Source organism: Chaetodon trifascialis, chromosome 15 (assembly GCF_039877785.1).
Source record: "Chaetodon trifascialis isolate fChaTrf1 chromosome 15, fChaTrf1.hap1, whole genome shotgun sequence".
In the NCBI taxonomy this organism is placed as follows: domain Eukaryota; kingdom Metazoa; phylum Chordata; class Actinopteri; order Chaetodontiformes; family Chaetodontidae; genus Chaetodon; species Chaetodon trifascialis.
This window is the reverse complement of record NC_092070.1, coordinates 4,284,575-4,294,588: the sequence shown is the minus strand read 5'-3', so window position 1 is coordinate 4,294,588 and position 10,014 is coordinate 4,284,575. Positions and strand designations below refer to the sequence as shown.

The window sequence follows — 10,014 nt, the reverse complement described above, 5'->3', positions numbered from 1 at the left end:
TAAAACATAAATACAGGAGCAACTCGGTGGAAAGGCCTGCAACAGCACTGTAAAATATGCAAAAGAGTCGCATTAATATGTACTGTTATTTTCATAACTGCCTCAAGCCGTCAAAACGACTCCATCCAGTGAGAAATGTGCTTTTTCTCCGCTACTTGTTCGGTTAGTTTCACATGGTGGAGACAGCTCGGGGGGTATGTGACGCTCTCTGTGTATCTGAATGACTCTCACACCTCCAACTGCGCACTGCCTTGACTGCGTTCTACTTCACGTAGCAGCTTTCCACGTGAGTCGAAACGTGCACCCCGAAGCTGTTTCTCTGTTAATGCCCGGAAAGCTGTTAATTTGGCAGATATTTGGTGGCTTTTCAGATTCCCCAAAACGTCTTAACAACAAACTGAAGTCCAGTGGATGAAGATGTATGCGCATGTGTAAATATGAACGCTGGGTGTGTTTGATCTTCCCATATGGAAACAATCCGTCCTCATCGTGATGATGATGGAAGGCTGTGTAATGGTGAATATAGAGGCCTGTAATATTGTAAGTGGAGGTGGAGGACCAGGCCATAAATAATGTGATGTTTGAATAGGGTGTGTGTGTGTGTGTGTGTGTGTGTGTGTGTGTGTGTGTGTGTGTGTGTGTGTGTGTGTGTGTGTGTGTGTGTGTGTGTGTGTGTGTGTTTGGGGGGGGGGGGGGGGGGGGGCGGCGTCTGTTGTTTTAAGTGGAGATTTCCGAGTCGAGACTTGAATGTTTGGCCTCATGAACTGAACGGGTTTATCAGTCTGGGTGCTGACAGAGTGGAGGCTACAGAGAGGAGAGACACGGAGGAAGGAATGAGAGGGGTGAAAGCGGAGGAGGTGGAGGGAGGAAGGTGAGGGAAAGGATGGGGAGAGGGTGCGGAGAAAGAGAAAGAGGGAAGCGACTTTTCCCTTTCTTCCCTTCTTTCTCTCCTTGTCGAGAGCTGACGTGCTGATTCTTCTGACTTCCAGCTGCTTCTTAACTGATAACTGAGTGAAGTTCAACAGCACAATGAAATCAGCTCTCATAGCCATCATTGACTCACAACAGGGCTTCACATTAAATGCAGAACGCAACATTTTAATTCCTTTTTTTTTCCTCGTTTTTATTTTTATGAATGTTCTCTTTTTTTAATCTGCACTGTGCGCATGCTTTTTACCCAAAAAGAGAAAAGGAAGACAACATAAAACGAACACCATCGATCAAAAAACGAACTAAAACGCGAAACGACAATTAGAGTGTGTAAAAAAGAGACCCGACCTACTAAAACGGCATAAATAGGCAGTTTCATGTTGTTGGAAATTTCATTAATTTCTACGTCATCGTCATCATCATCATCATCATCTTCATCTTCATCATCAATCATTGCCATAACAACAACAACAACATAGAATTGAGAAGTACAGTAAAAAGTGCACCATCATCATTTTTAACTTAAAAACTATACAGCTGCCAAAGATAAAATTGTTAATGATAAACTTCTAACAATATAGAAATGTTTCCACAATAATTGTTCCACAAAGAAAGGAAGCTATCATTTTTCTTTCTTTTTTCTTTGTTTTAAACACTAGAGTAGACTATGTTTGTTTGACTTGGTGTGACCCTCCCCCGCCCTCGTCAATTTTTTGTTTTAAAGTTCGCTTTCTTGCTTCATTGCGTCTTTTTTTCCCCTCCACGCGGTCTGTACAGTCAGCAGACAGTCGGTCCTGTCCGTGCAGTCCCATTCTGAGACTCAAGTTCCTCCATCGATTGAATCGTGGAGACAGCGGGGCAGTCCAATGGCCTCAGTTAAGACAAAAACAGCCCCCCACCCCCACCCACCCTCACCCCATCCTGTCCAACATTTACAGCCTCCTCTCCCCCTCAGCTCTCCCCTCTCCCTCCTAATTTCACCGCTTTTCTCCCTACATTTGCTTGTGGGTTTTCTCGTAACAATCCTCACTCACGGGGGCCTGTGACCCCGCCGTGGACGCCACCGAGCTTCCTCCTCCTCCTCCTGCGCCACCTCCACCGCCGCCCTCTGCACCTCCTCCTCCACCTCCACCTCCGCTTCCTCCACCATCCCGCAGCTCCTTCTCCCTCCTCTCCCTCTCCACGGCTTCCTGCTCGGTCTTGCTGCTGGGGAACTTGTCCTTGTTGTTCTCCTTCTTCCACTTCATCCTCCGGTTCTGGAACCAGATCTTCACCTGCCGCTCAGTCAGCGCGAGCGCGTGCGACACCTCGATGCGGCGTTTCCGGGTCAGGTAGGGGTTGAACAGGAACTCCTTCTCCAGCTCCAGGGTCTGGTAGCGGCTGTAGGTCTGCCGGCCTCGCCTCCTGCCCGCAGCTACTGAGGGGGAGGGGGGAGAGGGGAGGAGAGGGGAGGACATTGTTAGAGGCAATGCATCTTTCTTTTCTTTTCTTTTCTTTTTTTTTTTTTTTTTCATTTTTGGCCCTTACATAAAAACCAAACTGATTAAAAAGGCTACAGGGTATTCAAATATTTCTGTTCTAAGAGTGATTGTTTTTTAAAGTCAACAATGAGGAAAAAATGTGATTTTCTCAGAAAAAATTACAATTTTGGAAGTGATAAGATCATTTCTCACAGTCAGAGAATTGGAAACTTTAAAGCTTCTTGGTTCGGTTCTGGTAAGTCGGTGGAGGTAAAGATGGGGTCAAAGTCTGGTCACACACGACACCAATAAATTCAATTCCTCTTTTCTTTGAGTTCGTGTGTTCAACTTTTGCCTGCGTGGAGATATGCGCGCTAATGTAGGAGCTCCAAAGGGATGATCGCTCTCTCTCCTTCTCTCTCTCTCTCTTCCTGTCACACACACACACACACACACACACACACACACACACACACACACACACACACACACACACACACACACACTTCTCACTACTACTCTAAAACACGAGTCCACAGCAGACTTTGAATCCAAACTCAACTCGACGACACCGCACCAACTGCAGAAAAAGAAAACTCTTATATAACAGCGGCTCATCTACTGAGCACTTACGGAAGTGCACATGAATATTTGATGTTATAAATACATCGTAAACTCTTTTAAAGGGAAGAAGGATGCCGCACAGCAAAGATCAGACATTAAAGAGCAGCCTGTAATGACGAATAGAGACTTTTAATTAAAAATGGTGCAAAGGATGACAAGTGAAGATAAAGGCACATTATTTCTGCACCAACAGGTAATCATTTACTCTGCTGTTTCTTTGTTTCGCTGCTATGAAAGCGGCGCAGGCAGAGAACCCGCTCCACAGACGCAATATAGAATTCATAAATACTTAATAAAGGTCAGATATTTCTGCACCCACGCGGGACAAGCATGGAGGAAAAGGCGCACGGCTTTTTTTCAATTAATAACCTGTGAGATAGTATCATTCGGCTGCATTTTATGAACCAAGAGAGGACAAACAGATGATGCCCTTGCAAAACATCTTATTTCTAATATTTGCTACACGCTTATTCCATCAAACCCGGTGGTGCTAGAATCATACATGCTTGAAATAGCGCCATTTTCCAACCTGAGTGGCAATACTGAACACATGTACACATTTCTAAAACTTGTTAATATTAAAAAAGATTTATCCTTCACGTGATACTTCCTCTAACGCGCTCCTAATAAAAACTACGCGTTATTTCAGCATAAAGTGGGCAAATAAAACTGACACAGTTAATCGTGAAAGCCTGGCAGCAAAGTCCCGACACTTTACACGCACAGGACATTTGTGTAAGTGATTATATTTCCATAAAACTGTTTGTCTTCCTTTTGTATCATAAAAGGGAGCTCTGCGCCACGGACAAAATATGCCAGTGCTCATAAAGCTTTAAAGTAAAAACCGCTGTTTCTTAATGTGTGATCTGAAGGGAAATTCAGATTTAGCATGATTGGTAACTGGTAAATTATAGTTCATAACCCGACAACGAACAGTGCAGGGAACACACCACAGCCGGCAGACAACTGGCAGATTTCAAATATTTCTCTTGATTTAAAGAAATATTAGAGAAAAGTCTTAGTTAATTCTGTGCCATATATATCTCAATAGGTTCCTTTATTTCACGATAAAGCGTGTGATTGCCTGGAGACTTAACATTTTCTTGGGCTATCTGGTCTGAGCAGATACCCCACCATCATCCCCGTCCACACACACACCCTCCTTCCAGGTCAATAAAGTTTCTGGATTACATTGAGGAAGAGGACAATGACATTGATGGAAGCGCATTTACTGCTCTAATCTCATAGAAGTCTTGTATAGTCCATCTTCTCCGATCAGGTTATAAAGCCTGCAGGTTACTGTTGAAAAATATCTTCAATATCCATTACATATCCACCACCAACCGAAGTCCAGCAGGATGCTTACTATTAAGAAGGTGCGGTGCCTGTCCTGGTGTCATTGCATGTGCACAGAGGAGCTGTTTGTGGTGGAACAGGCAGAAGACGAAGACACGGAGTCGTTATGGAAATGCATGAACTTGTAAGTGATGTAAATGTCTTGTATGTGTTATCTGTCACAGGACTGGCGCCGTGACTTCGTGCTATAGGGACTGAAGGAAAGTGGGCGCCACATTCACTGCTGTCGTCAGCCATGAATTAAGGGAAATGAGAAACACTTTCCTGGATAAAATGACAGCGCGGACGCTTTGATCCGAAGGCTTTTTGACGGAGCAGCATGCATGGGGAATTACACCCCCAACCCCGGCTGCGTCAGTGCACTGCACAAAGTGTATGGAAACAGATGAAATGGAACACCCCCCCCCCCCCCCAACCCCCCCTTTATTTATGTTTAGAATAAATCCTTAAATTTGAGCATTTATTTGGCATTTTCCTGTTTTCATGTCAGATGAAGGACTACATGCTCTTTAACGGCCTGAGAAAATGATACAAGCCTTGGGATTATGAAACATTTTGAAGACCCATTACATATGAAACCTTTACCAAGCCAATTAAATAAGCCCTAAACAAATGCCTGGAAGTTGGCAGTTGACATTTTGGAGGAGGGAGAAACGGGGTTTCCACTCGACAACAGATGCCAATGAGAGCCGAGGCAAAAGACACTAAAACCGTTTCGACATAAATTCATTCTTCGACCTAATCAGATTTTACTTTCTTTTTTCATTTTCAAGTCTTACAAAGAAATGATTGATCAAGGTTTGCAGCCACAGTGGGAAAAGTCGTAAAACGGCTCCTATCTACGAGTTCAGAATCAAACTCCGATATTTAAGATCCAGCTTTGGGGCTCGACCAGTATTTCAAGACATATTCCGTAAGTAGTTGACGGGGATATAACATAAAAGGTGGAGGGTGTGGAGGAGGCGATATCCCTCTTTAGAAGACAAATTATGAAATGTAGGCTGCCCCTCCTCGTTAAAGGGGGATTTCCGAAGTAAACAGGGAGCATAACCCCTCCGCCGCTGCGCTCCCGTTTCCCCCACAAAATATGTTATTGTAACCAGTAAATCCTCACACCGAGCAACGATAACATCCCATCAGATCGCGCACGGACTGTAACTGTATTCGTGCGAAGAATTCTCGGACTTTGGCGGCGCAGAGCTGCGCGGCTTGACACGCCTGGTTTCCTGTTTTGACTCGACGTTTCGGCCCCCGGATGATCAGCGCTGCCTGCACTCGGGCCGGCACGCCGCTAAGCCCAAGTATACTGTTTGAAAACTATTAATCATCGGACTAATCACTGCCATCGCCGGTAAAGAATGACTAAAGCTCTTAAGAAGTGGTTTTCGGCCCCGCGCCTGAGTGTGGCCGCTCGTATTTAAAGCTGGGAGTGATTTGGAAAGCCGTTATGCACACAGGGGAGCAGGGCCAGACACGGGCTAGGAAAATATAACAGAAGCTTTAAAGATGTAAATTATGACAATTTACAGTTTACACAAACGGGAAACCTTTAATACGGATACACATGCAGCAACTCACACTGCTGGGAGGCATTAACACTGCAGGAAAAGTGTTCATAGTCTTATTAAACCGTGCGTAAATGGGGATTAGCCACAATTATTAGCGCGATCTGTGGCAGGTGGTTGAAATCTAACACCTATAAGGATGAGGAGAAAGCAGCTCGAGGTTGTTGTTGTTTGTTATTTTTCTATTTTACGGTCATAATCATGAAGCCACAAAAGTCCTGCACAGGTTATAACCCGTCTGCAGTCCAACTTTTCAAAATACAACCGAGAACAGAAGCAATGAACACACACACACACACACACACACACACACACACACACACACACACACACACACACACACACACACACACGCGCGCGCGCACGCACACACACACACACACACACACACACACACACACACACACACTCTGTCTCTCTCTCTCTCTCTCTCTCTCTCTGACACACGCGCGCGCACGCACGCACAACGGTACAAGAATTATGTGCTCCAACAAAATGGGTTACTATACATGTCAATCCATTCACACTCTACCTCTGAGTGTGTGTCTCTAACTCAAAAATGCCTTGTTGCATCATCACTCTTTTGTGATATTGGTTTAAGCAATAAATTCGCCTTCCCTGTAATGTAAATATTTTTCAACAAACACATCACATTCTTTTAAGATTTGTATTGATCCATATTCACAGGCTGTGTGCCACAAACACACACAGACCGCGAAGTGTTCACACACGCGAGCGCAAGACCCGAAAGCAAACCCCTTAAAGATTAGTGGATGATTTTGGTCTTTGAGTCAGGGGATCAGACAGGCCTGCGACTGAGGAGATCACACAAGCTGTGAAGGGGCTAAATCCGAGAAAAAATACTCGCTTTTCCTTTTATCATCCACACACACACACACACACACACACACACACACACACACACACACACACACACACACACACACACACACATGCGCCCGCCAGCTTTAACCCTATGGGGAACTGGCCACCGTGCAGCCAAATAATCCCGGAGACCACAGGCAAGGCAGTAAAAGTTAAACCCGGGTCAGAGCTGAACGTCTAAAATGAGTCTGTGTGACTGCAAACAACCTCCAACAACTCCTTCCCATCTGCTCTACACAGAGCTATCTCTTTCTTCTTCTTTTTTTTTTTTTTTTTTTGCTTTTTTTGAGGGGGTGGGGGGCGTTTTATGAAGAGGTCTCTGAGGTTCAGTTCTCTCTCCTCTGCCCCCCCTCTCCCATCTCTCCCTTATTTTTGACTGCTTTCCTTTCTCCCTCCCTGAGCTTCTTTCCCGGCTGCCCTCGTCCATTCTCTCAGTATATGACCGGGGCAATTAAACCCTAAAGTCATTCACAAGTTTTGGTGCTGCCAATAAAACCATAAACGCGCTTTTGTCTCCCGCTTTGAACGAAGGAAACCCTTATTGCCCCGCATAAACCGCTGCTTTTAAACCCACTTTTCTAACTTTCTTCCACTGTTTCCTCCTCCTTGTGTCTACATTTGCTGTCTTCTCCTCCTGGAGGAGCAGCAGCTTTGCTCCTACCATGGACACTCACCCTCTGGGAAGGGCGGACGATATGTTTTGAACAAGGCACAAGATAACTAGAAAACTGTAGCCAGTCTCCGTTTCCTCACCTTGCGGCCTCATCCAGGGGAACAGCTGCGTCGGTGAGGGGCTCTGCTCGGTTCCCTCCGCGTCCTCGCCGCTGAGCCCCGGCGCGCCTCCCAGCTTACAGTCGCTGTACTGGACCAGATCCGCGTCCTGGGCCCCGAAAAGCGTCTGCCGCTGCAGGGCGTCGTATCCGTAGAAGTTCCCCGGCTCGCCGTGGCATGTGACCGCGCAGGGGCTCTGCTGGTACGGGTTGCTGGGCAGCGTGGAGGCGCTGTGGTGGTAGAAATCCTGGATCTGCGGAGCGTGCTGGAAGGTGGCGCCGGAGCCGGGGCCGTATACCACGGTGGGCCGGCTGCCGGCCAGGTCCTGCGCGAAGCCGCACTCGTAGTAGTTCGGACGTAACGAATCCCCGCTTTTATATTTAGAGAAGAGCGAGTTGACGAAATATGAACTCATCTTTGAAGTGTTGTTTATTGTTGTTTCAGTTTGTGTTCGGCTCGGCACAGTCAGAGTGGGACTGAAGGAAGCGACCGGCGGCTTTCAGTTGTGTTTTCTTTTTTTCTGCTTCTGTCGTGCGGTATGAGGCAGAGAAACACCGACACGCACAGAGAGACGGAGGGGAGGGAGAGACAGAGTGAGGCAGGTCTGCCGCCGGTGTCGGTGACCGTTGTTGTGGTGTTTCCCCTCACGGCCACAACAGACGAGCGATGTGAGTAACGGTAACGGCAGCCAGCCAGAGCAGTAACAGCCACAACCACCACAACAACAATAACAACAATCACACCGATTCCATAAAATCTCCAGCGACAAAGAAGAAACAGAGGAGGAAGGAGAAGAAGAGGGAGAAGTAGAGGAGGAAGGGCTCGTGCGCATCACAATTCCGGTGTTAGCGCTGTAAGCGGGAGCCCTGTCGCGCTCTCAAACGGGTTTTCCGTGATTTACTCCTCTGCAAATGAGTTGTTTCATATTTTTTCTCCCTCCCCTTCTCTCTCTCTCTCTCTCTCTCTCTCTCTCTCTCTCTCTCTCTCTCTCTCTCTCTCTCTCTCTCTCTCTCTCTCTCTCACACACACACACACACACACACACACACTCGCGCGCACTCTCTCTCTCTCTCTCTCGGCCCCGGTGTGTGTGTGTGTGTGTATGTGTATGTGTGTGTCGGTTTCAGGGATAATTTGCATCTATTATCAGCTCTTCATCCCATTGGCTTTTCCACGCGCATAGACACACGTGCACGAGCTCGCACTCGCACTCACACACACATACAAACACACAGAGTCTATGACACTTTTCTAATTTTTTTTCTCTCCTGTACCCGCACGCGCCTGTAAGGCGAGATGATAGTCTCTCGGCGTCGGCTCCAGGAGCTCCGCGCGCCTGTGATAATGCAAAGGGAGTGAGAGACTGAAGAAAGAGAGAAGAGGAGGAGGAGGCGGGGGTGCTCCAGAATAGGTGCAGCATCAAGCAAGAAAGGGGGGGGGGGGTTAATGAGAATTCTGCCGCTTTGCATCTGATCAAATGCACGCGCGCGCGCGCACACGCACAAACTCACACGCATATGGATTTTTTTTTTTTTTTTTTACTTTAAAGCTGAGATTGAGGTTGGGTGCTGATAGTGGTGGTGGCGGTGGGGTTTTGCATCGTTGAGAGCATCTCTCATTAATTGCTCTTTCTCATTTCTCCCCATGAATCCTTGAAGGAGAGAGCGTGGCTGCATGGGAGCGAAGTGAATGAGGCCCGAAAATGTCAGGGAGCCTGGTCGAGAGAGGTTAACACAGACTGAGGAGAGAGAGATGAGCGGCAGTGCCTCCTAATTGGTATTGGTTTTAACAAGTACGAGCCTATAAATGTAATTGAGGTTTTAAAACCAGTTGTAGGGGCCTTTCTTGTCTCTCATTCCAGTCTGACTGCTGCTGCTGATCAGGAAATAGACGAGCTTCGGGGCCCTGGACGCATGCTTTCTGATCATCGTATACTTTTATAAATATGATCTCCATAAACATGTAAGGAGGGCTGGGGAGGGTAATAGACTAGGAGAAAGTGGCTGTAAACGCTTTAACAAACTATAAAGCTCCATAAAGCGGAGGGGCAGTGTTTGCTTGTTTACGTCCTTGCAGCAGAGAAACAAAAAAGGGCTTTTTACGACGCGCGCAATGAACGACCGGAGGCCGTAAATGCCTCATCCTAGCCCGGTATTTAATTGTCATTTTCGTCCTGCTTTCCGTGCGGCCGCGGTCCTTCCTGTCGGAGTGTAAGGTGAGGTAGAAGAAGCGCTTTTCTAACGAGGGATAACTAGTGGAAAGGTTAAGTTAGAACAGCCGGGGGTCGTAAAAAGTAAGATGGCCCAAAGTGGCGGAAAAGGTTGAACTGTGGAGTTACTTCTACTTTTATTATGACTCCATTTCCGAGAACACGTGCACTCTGCATGCGATCAATGGAGGATTCTGCAGGTACACCAGCCTGT

The 10,014-nt window shown here is 46.8% G+C and overlaps 1 protein-coding gene across 2 annotated transcripts; it reads right to left on the bottom strand.

The window, feature by feature from the left end:
* Positions 1–1,922: 1,922 nt before the first annotated feature.
* Positions 1,923–8,006, bottom strand: hoxb8a (homeobox B8a). 2 transcript variants are annotated; one of them, XM_070981381.1, is made up of 2 exons: positions 7,574–8,006; positions 1,923–2,347 (listed from the first exon to the last, which is right to left on the bottom strand). In XM_070981381.1, exons 1-2 carry the CDS (start codon positions 8,004–8,006, stop codon positions 1,923–1,925), a joined length of 858 nt encoding a protein of 285 aa, XP_070837482.1. The 2 variants fall into 2 exon arrangements, with proteins under 2 accessions (XP_070837482.1, XP_070837483.1); XM_070981382.1 differs by having other exon boundaries at positions 1,923–2,344.
* Between the last annotated feature and the right edge of the window lie 2,008 nt (positions 8,007–10,014).